The sequence below is a fragment of the Crassostrea angulata genome, chromosome 7 (assembly GCF_025612915.1).
Source record: "Crassostrea angulata isolate pt1a10 chromosome 7, ASM2561291v2, whole genome shotgun sequence".
NCBI classification, from domain to species: domain Eukaryota; kingdom Metazoa; phylum Mollusca; class Bivalvia; order Ostreida; family Ostreidae; genus Magallana; species Magallana angulata.
In genome coordinates, this window is record NC_069117.1 from 1,918,892 (window position 1) to 1,943,042 (window position 24,151).

The window sequence follows — 24,151 nt, forward strand, 5'->3', positions numbered from 1 at the left end:
ACTTCTTTATATGCTTTTATAGACAATGATATAACTAATGTGACAAACTCACTTACCAATAATTTAGAGCATATTGTTCAATGGTTGAAAAATGGCTTGTTGAATTTAACAACAAAACTGTTTATATTGATTTTTCTAGGAAAAATATTGTATATCCCAATGTTAATTTTGGAAAACATGGGCCGAGTATTGGTTCAGGAAAAATCTCATACTCATTTAGGCCTTTGTTTTCAGAGTGATGCTCTATGGACATCACATATACATACTATCCATGATAAAGCTACAAAAAGATTTAACATTCTTAGAATGCTTAAGGATAAAGTAAACCGCAAAACTCTTGTCAAGGTAAATATTGTTTCTTAGATCTGTACTCAGATGTTGTTTGGGAGAACTGTTCAGAAAAGCATGCTTAACATTTAGAAGATATTCAAGTTGATGCAGCCAGAATAATTACAGGATTACGGTGCCATTCCTCTTGTACAGAACTGTATGATGAATTAGGGTGGGACCTTTTACAAACTAGGAGGAAAATACATACGTTAATTTTATTTATTTTAATTATTAATGGTTTTTCACCCTAGTATTTGTATAAATTATTAGAACCATATCGTCCACCAGTTCACACTTATAACCTAAGAACCAGTGATGTACGATTTAAAATTCCTTGAATAAGAAAGTTATCCTATATGGAAAGTTCTTTCCTTCCATTGTCAAACAATGGCTTGATTTGCCAGAGCACAGTGAACTTTTAATTTTGGGATACGTAAATATAATTTAATACATTGTCAATTAAGAAACAATGCAAGTATGTTAATGGCAGATATGTATAATCATGGTTTAACAGAAACCACAATTTGTGGTAATTGTGCGAATTCTGTTGAGGATGTTTATCATTATTTTTTCAAATGTCCCAAGTATGAATCATGTAGAATTACTCTTTTTCAAGCCATAAAAATATCATAATTAGTTCTAATCATCAACTTTTACTTAAATAAATGTTATATGGTAGTCCTAACCATGGACATAATATCAATGTTCAAATATTTAAAGCAGTACATACTTTCATAGCAGCAACAAAACGCTTTTTGTAATTATTCATGAAAACAGTATTTGGTCGTATCTTTTCAAACCAGTACCATATTGTTAGTTTTTTATGGGGGTTTTTCTTCTTTTTATTTGTATATTTCTATAGTCTGCCTTGTATTATCAATATTTAACATTTAAACATTTTGACCTTGATGTAGGGAGAGGGTTAAAACAGGCTGTGCCTGCTGCCCAATCCCATTCAATATATTATATTGAATAAAATATTGTTTAAATAAATAAAAATAGATGTTTTAAGCAATCTACATGAACTTAAAGACTAACATGAAGCTGTCGCTGCATAGTAAATAAAACAGTTCATGACGCAATGCGTGCGCAAATAGTAAACATTTATGGATACCTCATACGGACACAATCGGCTGAAGCCAACCACAACTAAATATGGGCCCCTCTTTAATAATTCTTAATTGAGGCTTCTAAAAGAAAAATCTACTCAAGTGCTTTGGTCATAGCAGTGTAATTTATTAAGAACAACACACAATGATACGTGTGGGCAATGATTCAGCTCTATTGCAATATGCCTAGTAAAATAAATCATCCTCATGGAGTCTCATAATCCAGTGAAGCGTAGGTATTTTCTTCTTTGCTTTCAAACGCTATAGTTTTGTATTCAGTTCTAAAAAAAAAATAAATAAAAATAAACAGCTGTTCAGAAACAAAATTGATTCTATATATTTATGATTTTTCAAAATGTTTTCAATAAACACTTTCACAGACTATGCGTTTTCAAATATGCCATATCAATGCCTCTGTGCATATTGCTGTTTTTTCCGAAGCTTAACATTATTCCGCTGTTCTATCCAATTCATGTATTCTTATATACTTGAATAAAAAACTTATTAAAATAAATTAACACTACTCGTAAATAAGCTGCAGGACTGTAGCTCCCGGTCTGAAAAAATTCGGATGGCCCAGGTCGTCCATCCGAATTTTTTCAGACCGGGAGCTACAGTCCTGCAGCTACTCGTAAATAGGCACCGTCACACACGTATATATATCCGTCCATTTCGTTACACCCGATTGTACACCTGAATTTCTGGTCTCAGATTTCGTGCATGTATTTCTTATTTTTATCTACATTTTCTGTTTGTAAATCATGCATTGCTCCGTAAATCTGATGTTTGTTTTCTCTTCGCTTGAAAAAAAGTGCGTAAAAATTAAATTATTTAATCAGAACATATTAACACAACGATGGAATATGTACATTTACACAGGTGAGACAGCTACAGCCAAATATTGTGAACTGTCATAGAAGCTTGTTGGTCATCAAATTATCCATCAGATCCCTTTGGTCATAAACTCTCATTTAGTAAAGAAAAATCCAAATATTTCAGCTTTTATATTTGACTGCTCTCTGTATATTTATATAAAAAATTCTTCTTCTTAAGGAGTTTTAAATAGAATTAAAACGGTCCCAGCCATCGACTCCTCGTAAGAGGTCTGTGGCTTATATAGGGGTTGTTGGGATAGCGGCGACTAAAGAGAAATATGGCGGACAACGAATGCTAATGATTAAAGCCCTGCTTCAATTTTACACTATAGCATTATCTTTTTTGTAGAATTACGATTCTTGTATATGAGCGAAATACCTTGTTAGTATTAATTTGGTCACATTTTACCACAAAAATCCCGGCAATATATTTTCACAGTCCGCTGTTCAGAGCTCTCGATCACAAACCATGTTTTTTTCTTTTATAATGGAATCAATCCTCAGTAGCATTTTAAAATGAGGATGAGATAATTGTTTTATAGAAATGAGTTTTCTCCATGTAGGTCTCCGTAAAAATGACAACAATAAACTGTTGTAAAACTAAATGAGTTCTTCTATAATCAATCCCTACAGTCGGGAGTTTTTTAAGTCCCTGAGTTTTATTTGAGTTTTATTTCATTACCACGGAAGATCGCACCAAGCCCCCTTGTTCTGAATTTTGAAAATAAATCGAAATGAATATGACAGGGGATTTATAACGTATAAGCAATCAAACGAGTTAAATCCCTTGAGAGAAATAGGGGAAATGTTTATACATATAAATGTGCTTCTGTATTGCATGCTCGGAGTTAACATTATTTAACACGAAAATGTAACTTATATATCATATACATGAATTTACAATAACTCTATAGTACAAATAACTAAAGAGTGTACAGCAAAGAGAGCAAACAAATGAATGCCACCTACACAAGCAGAAAACTGCTCTTTTTCGTTGGTTTGGTTTTTTTTAGGGTTGTTTTTTTTTTTTGTTTTTGGGGTTTTGGTTTGTTTTTTTTTGTTTTTTTTTTGATTTTTGTTATTTAGTATTTTCTTTAGATAAACATTCGTGTACGTAATATATTTAGGAAAAAGAGTAATCAATATATTGTTAATAGGAGCAAGCGGTAAATGACAACTGAATTAAAGAATTGTGTTTAAAGATAAAATAATTTCTATTTAAGAGGCATTGAAACTGTCAATAATACTCAAATTCATTCAGATATCAGAGGTGTGATAAAGTTTTTCTAACCATTACTCCCATAGCGTCGAGGCTAAGAATCAAGTAAAAAAGACGCCCACATCTTTGTCATACTGAACAAGCATTAATTTGATTTTACACTCTCAGACATGCCCTTCGATGATCGCCTTAAATATAGATTTTTTCCTAAATTTTTTTCTCCGTAAAGCTAAAAATGATGTCAATGGTGAACTATTAGACCACGTGTACATAGCTAAAATTGGTTTATTCTATGGAGAAAACCCCCCTGCAAAGACCCACCAATATAGACAACTCTTCTCATCGCTGATCCGCTTAAAGGGGAAAGAAAGTCAAACGCACATTTTATTTATATTAATAGAGTAGTTTAAATTAAATGGTTTAAAAATAAACTTCATAATTAAGCTTAAATGCACGTTTGAAGTTAGAGAAATCGTATCTACTGGAGGCTGACATGATGAAGAACTCTTTCGTAAAAAATTAATTACTTAACGTCACATCATCTATTCCGCTTGGTGTACATATACAATGTACACAGTGATCTGGATAAAACGCTAACTTGTGCCTTTCTGTTATTCAGGTAATCGACTGGAGAAAATTGATAGCGTTTAGATTCACAGTTCACTAGTCAATGTAAAGAATAGACACATGTATGCATGAATATATGCATTTTTATGAAATACTAGACTTTACCCGTGCGTGCACGGGTTGACATTGCATATCGTACATGTACATTTACGAAATAGATACATCGACACACCGTATTGTTGACATTTACATAACAAAGCTATGAGTATACAATAATACTATTAATTTCACTACACTTTCCTTAAGTAGAATAATCTAACTGTGTCTCGTGAATGGCCCTCGCCACAGTTAGGATGCCTCTCATATACCCGTAATATAACAGAAAATTGAAGTTGCATTGAAAATAACAGTCAAATTAATCATAATAAACCTTTTTGAGACTGTAAATACCTTTCATCTAAACTTTTAATCCATATAATGTAATATTTCAACACCTTTTCACCAACGTACACGTATATTTTCTTTGCTACAGAGACAATACACGGAACGCATTCTATCGTAAAAACAGGTCCGTAGGACATTTACCATTTTAACGATAAAACATTCTATCTTCACTCTCCTATGAAATATAATGTGAATTTTTTGCATGGAAACAAATATGTTTTTGCCATCACGGAGACAAAAGTAAGTACTAAGTTGATATGTATAATTGTTATTTTATAATTTCTCTCATAATAAATCATAAATATATATGAACAGAATATAAAGCAAATTTCCAGTTTAATGAAAATGTACACGTATGTGTATTATTGTTTCTGAGTTTATTCATGGAAAAATGATATCATGGAAACTTAAACTAAAAATCCCGTTAGCGTGAATGTATTGCGCACGCGCAAGATTGTAAAATCCAAAATATCCAGGTGAATTCCGAGATCTTTTGAGGAATTTTCGTTGATTATTAATTAGCGAAGCTTAATTTAGAAAAAATAAAAACAAATTGGCAATCTTCAAGTACCAATGATGTTTCAAAAATACAAAACAAAAGACAGTACTCTTCCGATTTATCAGTATCAAAGCCCAAAAATTATCTATTATTAATTATTATTAATAGTCTATTATCTAATATAGTAGTATAGAATTCGAAATGACAACTGTCAATCATTCAAAGTTGAATATAGCCTCGAATAAATATTTATTTAAAGTCAAGTTCTTCGCTAACAAAATAATTATGTTATAATTGTAATCAGGATGATTAAATCCTTTCTCTAAAGTCGGAATTACTATGTCGAAATAACGACGGCAGACATTTTCTACGATACTCGGCATTCACGCGGTGATTCCTCCGTCTCCAACACTAACCCCCGCCTATGATTTCAACGAGCATGCTCTGCTTGAGGTTGGTTTGTAATTTAGTCAAAGGTAAAAGAACGGTCTCAAGTCGAAATTGTTTCAATCTTTCCAGAACTTGTCATTTAGAGCAAATATCATGATTAGCTTATACGCTGATGCTACTGTACATGTACGTTGATAAAACAAACTGGAATAGATGGCGTGACGTCATAGATTAAAGTTCAATTGCAGCTTCCAAAGCGGCGGGAAATTTAAGAAAGCGATTTTCTTGATTAATTCATTGTTTCGAGGGTTTATTAATTGCTAGGAAACATAGAAAATTTTGGAAAACATAAGAAAAATATGGTATGAATTCCATCTACGTCCTTGGATGGGTCGTGGGATATTCGCAAATGCTACTTTTTTACATAGTCATCCACATCAAGTTTGAAGATTACATTGCTTGCTATTGTACAACAGCAATTGTTCGAGTTTTTGTGGTCTGTGTGACATCGCACTAGAAACGACGCGAGAGCGCGGTACAAACGCTAATAAACACAGAAAAAACGTAAAGAAAGCGCGATGAACGAAGCAAAAACTCTTAGAGGTCGCTGTGTGAACGCAGCCAAAAGAAAAACAACTTGTTCAAACGCTGTGGATGCGCAGTGAGAGCGCGATAAAGACGCAGTGACATCCGAAATGACTCCGAGAGGTCTCTGTGCAAGCGCAATTGACTTATCACTGTGACTAGCTGCGTTCCTTCAGCCCTCCAACGGAGCTCTCGTGACACTCTTGGAGATCTAACGGCGTTGTCACGGCGACCTCATTCCGTTTCTACTGCAGGTTAATCAGAACGCATAGCCACGGCACATGCTTTGTGCATTTTCAAAGTTCGCGCCGTCGCATGGCGTTCTCTAATGTTCGAGACAATCCCAACGATGATGCCTTTGTGTTGATACGGCGCTTTAGGAGACGCTACTGCGTGTACCTTGACGTTTTATATTATATAAGGACGCAGCGGGATCGCCATGAGGACGCAGTTCCGGTGTGACAGGGGTTTACAGAAAGTACAGTGATGCGATTTATCGGATTTTATAACACATTCTAAAACTCTTCACAAAATTTTCGTACAAATAGAGATCTCGTGGAATAATTTTATGTAAAATGATACTGGCTTTGACATAAACTTGCGAGAGAAGAGTAGTTTACAGAAGTATTTATGGCGAAAGTAACCCGTGCATATATTTGTCATACTTACTGACTGGAACTATCTGCAGAAGAAAATTAAACATCTTGATTAGTATTTTATATTGCCATTTAGCAATCTTCTATTCTTATCATAATTCTGCATAAAAGAGGATTGTGTGATTGTTAAAACATTTTCAAGTTCTCGGGGATTTTTTCTTGAATCTTTTCAAGGTTCTTGCATAATACTCTAAACCAAAAAACAGCTGTTTGTTATTAAAAGTGATATATTTCATCTTAACAAATAATCATTCTTAAAATAAAGTGGATAGCTCAACTCTTTAATTGATATTAGGAAAAATGCAATACCAAAAAAAGCTGAATAACTTATATTATACTAAGTGACAAATATAATCATTGCTATACGTTTATTGATGTGTCATTGCCCGATCTTAACACACCCGGGCCTTGATCTGTACGGACTTACCGTTCTCTGACGTAATCGTTGTTGAAATATCTGTTTGACAGCTTTCACTAGGAAAAAGAACCAACAAACATTAGGATGTTTACTAACTATAAGAACTTGCGTGTCTCATCTAGTGCTGGTCAGAATATGATAAAACGTTGGTAAAAAACCATTGATTGATTGAGCATTTATAAAATATGATTTTCTTTAAATTGCTTTACGAAATGCAAATGTGTTTGTTCCCTTGAATTACTTTATTTCATAACACACATACCTGACGGAATCTATACTCCTACTTCTAAAGTAATCTGTTATAAAACAGGAAACAAAAGCTGCTGAAGTAATTGTCATAATACAAAACAATAGAACATTGGCCTTTTTATGCAAGGGGGATTCTTCTTCTTTTCGCATTGATTCGGATTAAACCTGTTATTAAGAACGTGCCGTCCACCCTCGTTATCTGCTTTTTTTAAATTAATATCAATGTTCTTTGTGAATGAATATTTAATCATACAATTTCACAAGGTAATGTGTTAAGATATGATAAAAGACACGTACTTCTCAAATTTTGGAGTGTAATCTTCTTGTTACTGTCTGATGTTTTGCGTTTATACAGCCATAACGCTGCTAGTACAAACGATACCAGCAAAAAGACCATGGTAATTGAGATTATAGAAATCACTTCGGCAGAACTGGCTGATGAAGCTTTATCTAAAAAACAATCAGGATTAATCAGTACAGGTGATACAAACAGAGTCAGCCTCCAGAAATTGTGGCTGCGATTGGTGCACCTTATTCCTATGTGTAGCGAGTAGTAACCCGAGGCGGTGGAGAACACACCTACCATTTCAAATAGGGACATTGGGATCTCGTTATGATTAACAAAAGTCAAAAGGCATTACAATAAGAGAATGGCACAGATAGTGAGAGAAAAATCTCTCTACTTTGATGATTGATGAATCACTTTAAAACAGAAAACCTTTACCCTAAATATTTAATTATATTACACAATTTTTTAAACACTTTGAAGGAGGTGATATCCGTCTCAGCTACTGTTTGTCGCAATTTTAAAATCATTATAATAATGATATTGAAATAATGTAAGAAATCTTAATATTTCACAAAAGTTAAAAAGAAATTTATTTTAACAGAATAATGCATGTTTCATCACAAAATCGGTCAGTACGGGAATTGTGGTTGTCAAGATACCACAGACTTGTAAAAATATCATTCACACCAATCTAATTTTCTTATTACAAATTGCAGTAGGAGATCACAGTAATAAAAACAGTTCAAAAATGCAATTTAGTTTGTATAACATAGCGTATCGAAGCAAATGAAGACTGGTAGATTCAAAAGAGTTTAATATTATACAGAAATAAAAGTTGATTTAAAAATATAAGTAGTATAATCCATTTTAATTTATTAAAAGAAAACTAATTCCGGTCACACTCAGAACTTCCACGTCACAAGAACAAAGGGCGAAAAAAATCACATATTAGTAAGTTTCCTTAATCATACATTTTAAGGACTTTTGATTATTTGTTCCTGTCAGATTTCCGTGAATTCGAGCAGCATAGAGCGGATTCTCAAGATCAACGAAAAATGTAAATGTTCATGGTAATAAAACCTTAACTATCTAAAGATTCAAATAATTTTGGTTATTTTAAAGATATATATATTATATATCATTATATAAATGACAAATGGATTAATATTTTGATATATTTTCCCTGGTTCTTTGAAGATTTCTCCAATTTTGATATCCAAATAATTGGCAAACGATAGTTAAAGAAAAACTCAATCACATAACTGTACGTTTACAACTATCACGTGATAATAGTACTCACCGACTGGTACAGAGGTGGTCAAAAGGACTTCGATGTTAGAAATGTTTTTATATCCTTCAGAATCTGATAAAATACATGAAAAATTTGTATTTGAGCCAGTAAAGAAGTCTTATATTGGTATATAAAAAGATTATTTAAACAAACATAATTGGTAAACTTTGTTTAAGATGTTCCATCCATAACTATCGAATTTCATATCTATATCATCAATCAATCAATGACATGTTTGATCACTTAAATCTAATGCTAGGAATGATTTTAAAGAGTTTATCAAACAAAAAATTGATCTGGAATTTTTGAAATTTGTGAATAGTTATAAATAGTGGATCAAAAAACCACTTGAACTTATTCGTTTCAGGTGCAAACGTTCATTTATTTGACAACACACAAACTACTCCTGACTTTGGTTTTTGTCAGCATCATAACTTGTTAAATTCACCTCAGTTATGGATGAACTACCGGAAGTGTTATTCAAAATTAAAAGAATAAGAGTAGGAACAAACAAAAATATATGTTGCTGATACGTACAAGTGAAGGCAGAAAACACATTGGATTTGTCTGTGGAGGTGTCACAGGTACCGAATTTACAAATAATCCAGGTAAAAACATTACTTTCACTGAGCACATATTGAATTTCACTGAGTAAATGGTAGGCACACGGCTTGTTCATTCTCACTCGACTTCTCTTTACAGTATCGTACTCCATTGCTTTTGTTGAGTATCCGGTGTAGATGCACCATGTCAAGTCTCTACTTTCACTTTCGACTAACGCTGAACATGACAGTGTTAGCTCAGTGTTGAGTGGATACTGCCCGTACGGTGTGCTGCTTTGACTCTTGGGGTAAACTTTCATACTGTCATAAATCAATGTTTCGGTAGCTGAAAATATAAGGGAAAGTTTAAAATAACTTTGCGAACATCATAAAAAAGAAACATTGTTGATTGATAAACTTATTATGCAGCATACATATCTATTCATAAGAGAATATTTGGGGGGGGGGGGGTGTTTTGGAGGGTTTTGTAGTTGTTGTTGTTGTTTGGTGTTTTTTTTTTTTTGGAAAAAATAAATTGTGTTAAATGCGTTGGCCACACGCACATAAAAAATTACCAGATATGGATATTTGCGTATCTTTGATGTATGTCTTTACACTTCCGTCCGCCATAATGGTTTCCATTTGACACCTATAGTGCGCTGAGTCCTCACACGACACTTCCGTTCTGCTGATTGTCAGCTTCAGGTAGGACACGAGAGGGTTGCCGGTTTTACCTAAATGCAAGATAGGACTTGATGACCATGACTGTTTTGTTGGTCGACTTCGAGTTACTTTTTGTACAATTTAACACATAATGTCGTCAGAGATTGCTTCTCCAACTTTAGAATTCTCTTTGAGGAGAAGGGATTAGTATGTAAATGGGTTCTTTTAAAATCTAAAAGCAAAGATTTGGCTTATATTTAAATATTCTTGTTTTTCAAACAACGTATGTATAATTAAAATAATTTATTTACATTTCATAGCACGCGCTTATTATTTGTCGGTTTGATTATTGTAAACATAAAATCTCAGTAATATTAATAATTCTGAACGAGTTGCCTATTTTTAAATGTAAATATTACTAATAAACAGCAATTTTAAAAAGTTCACCGGGATATGAATTTGAATAACACATGATCTAATCTTTTCAGAAGCACTTCGGGCTTCACATGATTTGATCACGTGACCAACCAAGTTCATCCCCCGGTGAATTTCTTTACATGCCTTATATTTCTTAAGTAAAATTTTTAAAGTTTTGTAGCGTCGACTGACATAAATTGAAGTTAGTATCTGTTGTATGTCCCGTAATTTTTTTACCAGTAAGTTTGCATTTTAAGTCTGTCCAGTACTTATCTTTACCTGTAAGTTTATATCTGTTGTCTGTCCCGTATTTATCTTTACCTATAACTGGCTATAAGTCTGTATATTTTGTCTGTCCAGTACTTATCTTTACCTGTAAGTTTGTATCTGTTGTCTGTCCAGTACTTATTGTTACCTGTAAGTTTGTATTTAAGTCTGTCCAGTACTTATTGTTACCTGTAAGTTTATATCTATTGTCTGTCCAGTACTTATCTTTACCTGTAAGTTTGAATCTGTTGTCTGTCCATTATTTATCTTTATTTGTAAGTTTGTATGTTTTGTCAGTCTAGTAATTGTCTTTACCTGTCAGTTTATATCTATTGTCTGTCCAGTACTTATCTTTACCTGTAAGTTTGTATCTTTTGTCTGTTTAGTAATTGTCTTTACCTGTAAGTTTGTATCTGTTGTCTGTTTAGTAATTGTCTTTACCTGTCAGTTTATATCTATTGTCTGTCCAGTACTTATCTTTACCTGTAAGTTTGTATCTTTTGTCTGTCCAATACTTATCTTTTCCTTTAAGTTTGTATCTTTTGTCTGTTTAGTAATTGTCTTTACCTGTAAGTTTGTATCTGTTGTCTGTTTAGTAATTGTCTTTACCTGTAAGTTTGTATCATTTGTCTGTCTAGTAATTGTCTTTACCTGTAAGTTTGTATCTGTTGTCTGTCCATTATTTATCTTTACCTGTAAGTTTGTATCTGTTGTCTGTCCATTATTTATCTTTACCTGTAAGTTTGTATCTTTTGTCTGTCCAGTACTTGGTCAGCATGGTTTCGTTGGTGTTCCTGTTGACGGCCCGGGCTATCTGGGACACGCTGCTGGTGAAGGGCGCGGCCCTGTTACTGAGTAGGACGATACTGGTCACTCTATCAATAGTCTCTCCATCCTTTGAGGGTCTACACGTTATTTCCAGTCCGCTTCTCTGTAGAACTATGACTTCCGGTGCAAGAATGTCAACGTCACAGAAGGCTGTAAAAGAGTTGAAGAGACCGACACAAATGTTAAATATGATTCTGTCATATTAATCCTAAACACCTAAATTAATTTTAGTAAAACACTAATATGTTTTACGGTGCTACCGTTGAGGCGAGTACAGTAAGAATTATACATATATCTTGCATCATTGTTAACTTTCAGTTTGTGACATTTTGACAACTTTTAACTAACATCAAAGAATTTGTGTGTGTGTGTGTGAGAGAGAGAGAGAGAGAGAGAGAGAGAGAGAGAGAGAGAGAGTATTTCAAAGTTTAAAAAAAATAACGTAAAAAGAACGTAACATAGACTTGCTTCCCCCTAAAATCGTTCTTTAGTTTTGGAGAGCATCGATCTGTCTGTAAAATGTAATTTGATCAAACGTGTAAACGATAAATATTTTTTTGTACCATTTGTTTACATATCTCGGACTCAATACGAAGGAATGGAAATATGTTAAAATTCTTTTGGATCTCACCAAAGCTTGTGCAATACTCAAAACGTGTCTTAAAACCTCAAGGAATCGTAAATTATGAGTTAACTGTCAGCCATTTAGCATAGTACTACGAGAGAAAGCATTAGAGAGCATTACGGGATGTTACCAAAAAAATTTCCTTGATGAATCTGAAGGTTTAGCTCGTTCTTTTTCCGGGCGCGCACTGGTTCTTAGAGCTCGCTGCGCGCCGGCGAGCTGATCTCACTATAATTCTATCCAAAGGTGAAGTAAATAAATCAACACTCAATATACACTTACCGCAGTCAATTGCACAAAGCAAAACCCAAATCCAAGTTTGGTTTTGTTTTGTCATACTTTCTTACATCCGAAGCAGACCTGGAAATTCCTCAAGAGTCCTACCATGCCATCTGCGGTGTTGAATATTCCAGATCACTTAAATGCAGGTTTCAGAACGACATCTTTCATTTCGATCCTGGAGCGTCAGACGGACCATGTCTATCAACGATGACCAATCATGCGTGGAGAGCTATAAACCGTGTCTGTAAGACTATAAAACAATAATTCTGTGGCCATGATCCTCTTACTGGGGCCTTTTATGGACAGATTATTGATGCTTGTCAAAGGAAACCCATATAAAAAATACCTGAGTTATTCAACATTTCCTCATCACAGTTCTGGAGAGAGGTCTGCGTTCATGATTATTTATGCCATCATTAGTCAGGAATAGCGATCTCTTTTTGGTATAATATGGCCGTTTGTATGAACATTAGTGTATAGATTTAGTAGAAAGTAAATATTTACACTCTTTCTTTGTACAAAGAATACATTAAATTATGAAACTATATATTCATAGCGGTGCTATCAATAAACATCGGTCTTTCATAATTTGCATGGGAAGGGGGGGGGGGCACATTTACATTTAAAATTATTCACCATTGGGGGGGGGGGCATTTGCATTTGAAATTATTCACACCTTTACAAATAATTAACACAGTAATTAAGAATATATATAAAAGTTATATTCAATCTGTTGACAAACATACAAAACATACTTGTTCAAAAATAAACGTTCGAATGAAACATAACAGTTAATGTACGATCAAATCAAAAATGGTCCAATTGAACATCGGAAGCTCACAGTGATGTCAATTTTACAGTCATATTTTAAGTGCTGAGTACATATTTTCCTCTTGTTTCCTTTGCATCGTTGCCACATAATCATTGTTATTCCTACAATAAAGATATATATGTGCAATTTGTAAATCACATTTAATAAAACATCGTTAGGCGCAGGTATTTACAACCCGCTGACATTTTTTTATTAAAGAGGATTCGATGGTCGTGACCATTTTTGACTGTATTGATCTTCTTCCAGAAGAAGAGCTCTATATAAAAATATATGAAAATAACAAAAAAAAAGAAAAGGTAAAATATATGGAATTTTTCTTTACTAAAAATTAGTTCATAGCGAAACAAATTATGGCTTTAAGTAGTCGGGATTTATTGGATTTGATCACGCCCCGATCGAAATTATTCACCCAATCGCAACTTCTCCGGCCTTTCCGGCAAGCTCGGAAAAACACCTCGAATGTATTAACATCACCGGATGTTAGAATTTTATACAAAATGGAGTTGCTTCCCATTAAAATAAGTATCGGCTAGACAGTCTTGTATGTCGCTTCTGTGCTTTATTTTAGTGTATATCGTTTACTGTAATGAAGTATAGCTCACATCTCAACAGATCGTAAAATATAATGTGATCTATTTATTTCAAGTTTTACAAAAAGGGGGGCTGTCATGGACGCCTAGGTAATACATTCGAGGTGTTTTTCCGAGCTTGCCGGAAAGGCCCGAGAAGTTGCGATTGATTATTCACCTTATATAATACTCAAAGAATGATTCCTTATTCCTTAGATAATACTAAATTCGCTGTATAGGGTTATATAATACTAGATGCACTGTATAGGGTTATATAATACTAGATGCACTGTATGGGGTTATATAATAATACTAAATGCACTGTATAGGGTTATATAATACTAAATACAACTGTATGGGGTTATATAATACTAAATGCACTGTATAAGGTTATATAATACTAAATGCACTGTATGGGGTTATATAATACTAAATGCACTGTATAGGGTTATATAATACTAAATGCACTGTATAGGGTTATACAATACTAAATGCACTGTATGGGATTATATAATACTAAATGCACTGTATGGGGTTATATAGTATAGGATTATATAATTCTAGATGCACTGTATAAGTATAATTCACTGACAATATTCTTTATATTCTAGGGATCTTTTCTCACCTGTTCACATCTTGTACATCATCTGGAATTAATTACATCTGATCAGTGAAATATCGTAAAAAATTATCGATAACATATAAACGAAAGTGAAAAACATATATTATCTAAATCATAAGATAATTTTATGTCTCTGAAACATGTGCGAATTATGGGGACCAAATTTGACAGATAGCATATAAAAACTCATAGAAGTATATGATCAGTTATATAAAGGGAGAGAAGCAGTACTTATAATGTAACTCACCCTCAACCCTTTTAATTTATCAATAACATTTTCTTTCATAGTGGTATATGCATATGATAGGGAATATCGTACAAATGAACTCAAAGTTTTGTTTCTACTCTAATATCATAGTATATATACTCTGCTCACGACTACATAATGATACATTAAATACATTAAGTGTTAATGTAGGGGGGACATAGTGATACTATTATTTCCAGGGATCCTAATGCTCTTTCGTATATAAATCAACTGTGTAATAACACAATGCTATTTTGAATTACGATTACAAGTCATACATTTTTTAAAATTAAAACCTAATTTTATCTCCCAAGTAACCCCTAATTATATTCAGTGGTTTGTAATCATGTAGGTATTAATTTTTGTCAATGAATATTCATGAACTGACCTAATTCTGCATAGCATGCTGCGTTGTCGTGGGAATTACAAACAGCAATCGGGTTTCCGTTGGATCTGAAAAGTTGTTTATTGCAAGTCGTTTATTTTTCCTTCACAGATTATCTATATTCTTATTTCTTAATATGTGTTATTAACAACATTAAATACATACTTACCTAACCTTTTGTTCTAAAAGACAAAATGAAAAACAAATTCATTCCAATCCATGCATATTTGACGTATATTTTTCATTCATCAAAGATCTTACTTTAATGTTTTCAAAATGTCAAATGTAGACTTACCCTTCTTAGTTACGACAATGAGAGTGAGACCGGCCACGAGACAAAGAAAACCAATCACGGCTAGTCCCACACTGGCCAGGAACAGGGGGTCTACCAAATGCCACGATATGTTTAGTACGTGTAGAAAACAGTGGAATGTTTCACGTGAGTGATACATTCTATTTAATGCTCTACATGTATAAGTTACCGGTATCTCAATGAATGGAAACAGGTATCACCTCACCTTGACACGAAGGAGACGATGAGTATGTATAAATTTTGTTTAAGGATATAAGGCATTACCTTTCATTGTTTTTCCCATTTCGTCTGTTTGTTTATCTGTGCTTTCTACGAAATTTTGAGGACCAACTTCACATTTGTTACACGGTCCTGTCAATGACATTGGCGAAATGAATTTGAATATCTCAAACAGTTCAATGAATCACGTTGTCAGGCAGGTCTAGATGATTCAATTCGATTTTGGTCGAAAATTATGTTTCTGCTTTATGTATACAATGTTTTAATTGGGCATTTCTACTCGTCGACCAAAATTTGAGTGTCATTCGTCGTGTTATAAGCGAGGTACAGAGCTCACAATTCTTTGTCATTTAATCAAGCTTACATCATGTTTTTGTTTACGTTTTGAATGTTGAAGGGCAAAAACCAGTTTTAGACCTTAATTGAATGTAAAACGCTATGAACTATTTATTCAGCTTAAAACTAATAAGAAGCGAGAGAAATTAGCTTGAAGAGAACCTTTACAGGTATGCTACACCAATGTAAACAAAAACAGGGCACGAGTCTTGTTTACATGACAAGAAATTGGGAGCGCTGCTTCTTGCTTATGACTCTACGACTGACACTCAAATTTTGGTTGATTATTTAAATGCATTTTTAAGCATTGTAACCATTATCACTGAAAAATAAAATTTGACGAAAATCTTGACCACGCCCCTTTAATCTTCCATTACATGTGCGCTCTGTGAGGTTTAGTGTGTGCAACCCAATAACCAGCAACAGCAACAGATTTATACTTCAAATGCAATAATCCATGAAAAGAAATAGTTTTTCGAAATACAGTTAGGCGAGGAGTGGATTTCAAGGAGAATTGTTACTCATAGAAAATTATTTAAAAGTCAGAAAATCAGCCAAAGGAGCTATAGCTTTGTAATCGTTTAAACTGTCCGCAGACCTTGTAAGTTGATAGATCTTGTGCAAGGATCAGTTAAACAGTAGGATACATTCAAATTATCGTTGATGTACCTTGGACACATGTGGCCCTGTCACTGACATCATCGGCCCTTGTTTTGTTCTTAAATATAAACTGCATCTCGCACCGGAAGAGCCGGCTGTCAGAGCACATGACGTTACTGGCGCTCACGTGAACTCTCAGGTAGGCCGCGTCAACCGTGCTCATATTTCCTGAAAGGCAAACATACTTTTTCTTTATTAATTGGACTAAACTGATTAGGTACTATTCAAATTAAATATTCACATACAGGCTGTACAGTTAATAAGTTGTTTATTTCGACCTTTGTTCTACTATTCCACGTTATACAAATCTTGATGCGCCACGGGTACAAACAACCTATATAGCAGGGTATAAAATCCCACTACAGGCGGACGGCTTCCTTTCTGTTACACCTTGCCTTTACACATCACTATATAATCCATATAACAATGTTTACAATCCCATCAAGGAGTAGGATACCCATTGCACAGTGTATATAATTCCACACGACACTGTATTAATTCCTATATTTAGCTGTAATCATTCATAAACACTAATATACACAGTCCTATATACTAATGTACACAGTCCTATATACCAATGTACAAAGCCCCATATACTATTGTACAAAGTCCTATATACCAATGTACACAGTCCTATATATTAATGTAAACAGTCCTATATATTTATGTAAACAGTCCTATATACTAATGTACACAGTCCTATATACTATTGTACATAGTCCTATATACCAATGTACACAGTCCTATATACTATTGTACATAGTCCTATATACCAATGTACACAGTCCTATATATTAATGTAAACAGTCCTATATATTAATGTAAACAGTCCTATATATTTATGTAAACAGTCCTATATCCTAATGTACACAGTCCTATATACTCATGTACACAGTCCTATATATTCATGTATACAGTCCTATAAACTAATGTACACAGTCCTCTATAATATTGTACAAAGTCCTATATACTCATGAACACAGTCCTATATATTAATGTAAACAGTCCTATATATTAATGTAAACAGTCCTATATATTAATGTAAACAGTCCTATATCCTAATGTACACAGTCCTATATACCAATTTACACAGTCCTATATACCATTGTACATAGTCCTATATACCAATGTACACAGTCCTATATCCTAATGTACACAGTCCTACATACCAATGTACACAGTCCTATATAATATTGTACAAAGTCCTATATACCAATGTAAACAGTCCTATATATTAATTTAAACAGTCCTATATTCTGATGTACACAGTCCTATATACTCATGTACACAGTCCTATATATTCATGTACACAGTCATATAAACTAATGTACACAGTCCTATATAATATTGTACAAAGTCCTATATACTCATGTACACAGTCCTATATACTATGTACACAGTCCTATATACTTCTGCAGACATTCATGATATAAATGAGTACAACCATTCATAATAGATAAAAAATCATGGTAGACATATACCCGGTATGTACCACTAGATCCAATCCAATATATCAATGTACATGACCCTATACATGCATTCTAATATGTACCATCTTATACACAAAAGAACCCAATCCTACATATCATTTATACCAATGTACACAGTCCTATACACCACTTTACACAATCATATATACCACTGTACACAATCTTATATACCACTGTACACAATCTTATATACCACTGTACACAATCTTATATACCAATGCACACAACCTTATATACCAATGTACACAATCCTATATACCAATGTACAAAATCCTATATACCAATGTACACAATCATATATACCAATGTACACAATCATATATACCAATGTACACAATCCTATATACCGATGTACACAATCCTATATATCAATGTACACAATCATATATACCAATGTACACAATCCTATATACCAATGTACACAATCGTATATACCAATGTACACAATCATATATACCAATGTACACAATCCTATATACCGATGTACACAATCATATATATCAATGTGCACAATCATATATACCAATGTACACAATCCTATATACTGATGTACACAATCATATATATCAATGTACACAATCATATATACCAATGTATACAATCCTATATACCGATGTACACAATCATATATACCAATGTACACAGTCCTATATACCAATGTACACAATCAGATATACCAATGTACACAATCCTATATATCAATGTACACAGTCCTATATATATACCAATGTACACAATCATATATACCAATGTACACAATCCTATATATCAATGTACACAATCCTATATATCAATGTACACAATCATATATACCGATGTACACAATCCTATATATCAATGTACACAATCCTATAAACCAATGTACACAGTCCTATATATCAATGTACACAATCATATATATCAATGTACACAGTCCTATATATCAATGTACACAATCATATATACCAATGTACACAGTCCTATATATCAATGTACACAATCCTATATATCAATGTACACAGTTCTATTTATCAATGTACACAATCCTATATATCAATGTACACAATCCTATATATCAATGTACACAATCATATATACCGATGTACACAATCCTATATATCAATGTACACAATCCTATAAACCAAGGTACACAGTCCTATATATCAATGTACACAATCATATATATCAATGTACACAGTCCTATATATCAATGTACACAATCATATATACCAATGTACACAGTTCTATATATCAATGTACACAATCCTATATATCAATGTACACAGTCCTATTTATCAATGTACACAATCCTATATATCAATGTACACAATCTTATATACCAATGTTCACAATCTTATATACCAATGTACACAATCCTATATACCAATGTACACAATCATATATACCAATGTACACAATCCTATATATCAATGTACACAGTCCTATATATCAATGTACACAATCCTATATATCAATGTACACATTCCTATATACCAATGTACACAATCTTATATACCAATGTACACAATCCTATATACCAATGTACACAATCCTATATATCAATGTACACAATCCTATATATCAATGTACACAGTCCTATATATCAATGTACACAATCATATATATCAATGTACACAGTCCTATATATCAATGTACACAATCATATATACCAATGTACACAGTCCTATATATCAATGTACACAATCATATATCAATGTACACAGTCCTATATATCAATGTACACAATCATATATACCAATGTACACAATCATATATATCGATGTACACAATCATATATACCAATGTACACAGTCCTATATACCGATGTACACAATCATATATACCAATGTACACAATCCTACATACCAATGTACACAATCCTATATACCAATGTACACAATCCTATATACCACTGCATACAATCTTGTAGAAATCTATAAACCACTGTACAATTAAGGTGGTATGGGACACCTTTAATTGTTACGTACTTCCTATCAATATAAACATTAAAAGCAAGTATAATTTTATAATTTTTTTTATTTCCCAAATTCGTTACCAAGCACAGTTATGAGCGTTTACTACAAATCTTTAAGTCAAGGTCCGAATGCTGTTGGGGTTTATATGATTTTTTTGTAAAATTTGAAGATTCTGAAGTATTTTGATTAAAATGTACTTTTAACGATTACTTTGATATCAACCGGTGTCAAATGTCACTTTAAAAGTTTTTCATCTTAATCACTTACCTGTGATGATGTACCTGTCGGTTTTGGCCGGTCCTTTCTGTAAGACATCTGACCCGTTCTTTCTCATGATCCTGGCCAACTTTGACTGCATGGTCCCCAGTTTGGCGCCATCCCATTCAACATACACTCGGATCATCTCAATTCTTTCTATGCTTCCTTTGTAAGCAGCGTGGGGCTCACACACTACGGAGAGACTCTCATTGCCGTAGGTTATTGGTGTCCTCATCCCCACGTCCACGTAGGCAACAGCTAGAACATGACAAAAAGGAAATAGGTTCTATCAAAGTGTAACCAAATATCTCATGCAATCGATTAAAGTCTGTTTCGCGTGTGTTCCTTAAATTGGAGAAAACGGTAAAATTGGTTTTAAATTGATGACAATAGAAAATTTTTGCATTTTTTTGGGGGGGGGGGGTTATTATGCGTGTAGGGGCTGAGACAAAGATTGAGTAATGAAACCTATCAAATGAGAGTCTCTCCTTGCGAGTAATTTTTACACAAAAGCCACTGCAATGGGAGTCTCTCCTTGCGAGTAGTTTCTACATAAAAGCCACTGGTATTGTTAAACTTTTTGCGATGTTTTACAGTTAGTATACATATTAGATAAACAGTTTTTTACAGTTGCATGGCTCGTTCATTACTTTCTTTCTCTACAAATGTTTTTGTTGGGTTTTTTTTTTTTTTTTTGCCTTTCTGCAAATGGAAAATTACACAACTTAAAAGTGGGCCCGGGTGTGTGGATACAACGTATGTATTTATCATGCAGAAATAAACAAATAAAAAAAACCCGAATTTATTAACCAGTCAGAAAACAACAAGGTATAAAAGAAAAATAACATATATCGTTTACACATTTGATCAAATTTAAAATACATTTTACTGACTGATCAATTATCTCCAAAAGAACGATTTTAGAAGGAAGCAATGTATTTTGTAAGTTTCTTTTAAAATATTTAAATTCTCTCTCTCTCTCTCTCTCTCTCTCTCTCTCTCTCTCTCTCTCTCTCTCTCTCTCTCTCTCTCTCTCTCTGCAATTCACAACGGTAGTACCGTAAAACATATAACTGTTCACAGTCTTTGTTGAACATCTAGAATGAAATATACCGCGATACAAAACACCAAAGTAGACCATAGTAACTTAAGGTTTGAAACACTGTCTTCAACCGCGGAGAGAGACTTCGAAGAAATGATAATTTTTTTTGTAACAACGTGTATGCTCGTGACACTCGTGTGTCCTGTCATATTGATATGTATATGTTAATGTTTTATTCATAAAATTACAATAAAATCATTAACGTTTTTTTCACACCCTTAATATAAAAAAGAACAATATTCAATAGATATCAGGATTGCATTGAGTTCACACTAATACGACAGTACTGCAAAAATTAAAGTGTGAAATAAGGAATGCTTCAGTAGGATAAAGCTGTAAAAAATACTGAAACATGATCTATGTACTATTGCTGCTGTTAAATAGGGTCACTCCTTTTGAGCAAGCACTTTAACAGCACGACAGTGCTATACAGTATTTTGTATAGTACATTAGAAATAGATATCGCAAACCAAGAACAGAATGTTCAAAGCATGATTATTAATCAAAACAGTCAGCATTAAAATTACAAATAACTTTAAGTATTTGTTTGGCCCAGAAAGATTATCTGATAAATGACAATTTGTTAACTTGTACATGTTCTCTTTTTGAAAGCAGTTTCATTCATTACATGCTCCGACAAAAGTGGAGGGGGGGGGGGGGCAAAGCCATGATATTTCCAATTCTATATACAGCAAAACTCGAATATAACGAACACGGATATAGCGAATTTACGGCTATAACGAATTATTATTCATGTCCCGGCAAATTTCTTATATAAACCTATAGAAAATTGATGTATATAACGAACACGGCTATAACGAATTTACGGCTATAGCGAAGTAATTTTAAGACCCCCGCTGGCAAAATTTTAATGTATTTTATCATTTTATAACGATTTTTTTCCATTTCAAATTTCATTGAAGAAACATGCAATTTTAAGATGCATATATAAAATGCTCAAATTCAAATAGTAAACGGAATTTTTTTAAAAATTGAAATGAAATGGTTACATGACATTTTTTGTAAATGACGGTAATACTAATTTATAATAATACCGGAAAAACCTTTTTTTTTTATAACGAATTCACTATAATATTTTTTACGAATTCGTTATAAACGTATAGCGAATTACAGCTATAACGAAGTTTTTTCTATGGTCCCTTGAAATTCGTTATAAACGAGTTTTGCTGTATGTAAAGTTAAGAAAAGTGTCTGCTGCAAATATAGGGGGGGGGGAGGTAGAGCCCCCCCCCCCCCCCCCCTCGATGCTATGTGCCTGTGCCTGTGGTGTGTGTACCCGGTGTGCTCTGGAGTATTACAATGTCGCAAAGACTGAGGTTTGAATGAACTCATCCATTAGCATAGATCCAGGGGGAGGGGGTCAAATGAATATTTGGACATTTGTAACAACTACATATATTGTACTTTAGATCGAATCTATCGAATTAACACATACACCTGACAAGTCATTGTTTAATGTACATTTACTGAGACAGAGACGGTCCAATGATACCTCTCTGTTTAGTTTAATGGTGGATATCTTAGATTGTATGGAATAGTGTTCCCTATGCAAATGTCAATACGCAAATGAGCATCGAATTATTTTTAACTGATAAACGTACGCCATTTCATTTACCTCCTTTTATAGTCTACCGTATCATTTCTTTTATCAATAAAGAAATTTCTTCTATTAAGGCATCTACTAGTGTTGCTTAGTACACGTCATTTGATGATCTTGTTTCGGAACAGACATCGTCAATTACTTTCTTACCTGATAGATAGGCGAAACTTGAGATGTAAAGATGAAGACGTACCAACCACATTGTTTGATCGTCTGATATGTACTCTTCAACAATTCAGACAGGTTGAGTCACTCTGATTATGGATTAGTTAGCGCAAATCGGAAGCTAATATTGTAATATAGGAAGTGTACATTTTATCTCACTATTAACCTGTTAAGTGTTAACAACAGAGAGGCCCACGGAGTGTAGTACCACTATAGGATATCATACAACAGCGCATGTGGATGGTTAAGTAGGGGATCCTATGAGGTTTTCTCCTCAGAGTCACAAAATTTCTAGAACACCTTTAATTTGACCTTGGATCCTCCCACCCCTCATGAACCGAACTTCCTCGGAGTCGTAAGAAGAAATATATCCAAGAAAATTGCTTGTCCGTGAGAATGAAACCCACATCTAATCATGTACCATTCTTAATCGACTTTTTGGACAGCTTTAGAGCGCTGTAACCGTCATCCTAACTCTGTTTCTATTATCGTATAAATAAAGCATTAAACGGTGTATGGAGAACTCCCCAGAATTCCTTTTATCTTTGCATTCAGTCTTCTTAAAATTGGTCAACGGCGTTGGAATACTCCAATGATTGATACCATGCATCAAGAAATTCGTCATCGCCGGCAAAAAAATTCACCGGTATATATATAACAAAATACTTAATCACCGACTATTCAAACAAATGTAAGTTTATTGCCCCCGCCCCCTCCACCATGACAGCAATTTTTTCCATTGCAGATCTGATGTAAATAGTTGCTATCAGGGGGGGGGGGGGGGGGTTGCAATAAACTTGCTATCGTCCTCAAAGTCAGTATTTACTACTAT

General features: G+C 33.6%; 2 protein-coding genes across 3 annotated transcripts; both read right to left on the reverse strand.

Moving 5' to 3' along the window:
* Positions 1 to 1,544: 1,544 nt before the first annotated feature.
* On the reverse strand, positions 1,545 to 13,036 carry LOC128191237 (uncharacterized). Of its 2 annotated transcripts, XR_008244429.1 has the most exons (12): positions 12,892 to 13,036; positions 12,546 to 12,795; positions 11,546 to 11,788; positions 10,039 to 10,197; positions 9,459 to 9,809; positions 8,931 to 8,993; positions 7,639 to 7,791; positions 7,355 to 7,388; positions 7,102 to 7,148; positions 6,688 to 6,700; positions 3,606 to 3,721; positions 1,545 to 1,720 (listed from the first exon to the last, which is right to left on the reverse strand). XR_008244429.1 is itself a non-coding variant. In XM_052863329.1 (11 exons), the coding sequence occupies exons 2-11, from the start codon at positions 12,598 to 12,600 to the stop codon at positions 1,645 to 1,647; spliced, it is 1,194 nt and encodes a 397-aa protein (XP_052719289.1). In that variant the 5' UTR covers positions 12,601 to 12,795; positions 12,892 to 13,036; the 3' UTR covers positions 1,545 to 1,644. The 2 variants fall into 2 exon arrangements, 1 of the variants encoding a protein (XP_052719289.1); XM_052863329.1 differs by lacking the exon at positions 3,606 to 3,721.
* Positions 13,037 to 13,245: 209 nt separating this feature from the next.
* On the reverse strand, positions 13,246 to 23,453 carry LOC128156589 (uncharacterized). The gene is made up of 9 exons (XM_052818776.1): positions 23,305 to 23,453; positions 20,441 to 20,689; positions 16,738 to 16,896; positions 15,778 to 15,864; positions 15,496 to 15,585; positions 15,370 to 15,382; positions 15,204 to 15,268; positions 14,572 to 14,593; positions 13,246 to 13,478 (listed from the first exon to the last, which is right to left on the reverse strand). The coding sequence occupies exons 1-9, from the start codon at positions 23,354 to 23,356 to the stop codon at positions 13,406 to 13,408; spliced, it is 810 nt and encodes a 269-aa protein (XP_052674736.1). The 5' UTR covers positions 23,357 to 23,453; the 3' UTR covers positions 13,246 to 13,405.
* Between the last annotated feature and the right edge of the window lie 698 nt (positions 23,454 to 24,151).

What these genes read in the sequence shown, in the direction of transcription:
- LOC128191237 (XM_052863329.1), bottom strand. Translation starts at nt 12,600, where the DNA reads ATGACAAAACAAAACCAAACTTGGATTTGGGTTTTGCTTTGTGCAATT. An exon ending in TACGCAAATATCCATATCTG is followed by an intron (nt 9,810 to 10,038) that starts GTAATTTTTTAT and finishes TTATATTTTCAG; the next exon opens with CTACCGAAACATTGATTTAT. An exon ending in TGTGTTTTCTGCCTTCACTT is followed by an intron (nt 8,994 to 9,458) that starts GTACGTATCAGC and finishes GTATTTTATCAG; the next exon opens with ATTCTGAAGGATATAAAAAC.
- LOC128156589 (XM_052818776.1), bottom strand. Translation starts at nt 23,356, where the DNA reads ATGTGGTTGGTACGTCTTCATCTTTACATCTCAAGTTTCGCCTATCTA. An exon ending in AATGGGAAAAACAATGAAAG is followed by an intron (nt 15,586 to 15,777) that starts GTAATGCCTTAT and finishes GGCATTTGGTAG; the next exon opens with ACCCCCTGTTCCTGGCCAGT. An exon ending in AGCATGCTATGCAGAATTAG is followed by an intron (nt 14,594 to 15,203) that starts GTCAGTTCATGA and finishes AATTAATTCCAG; the next exon opens with ATGATGTACAAGATGTGAAC.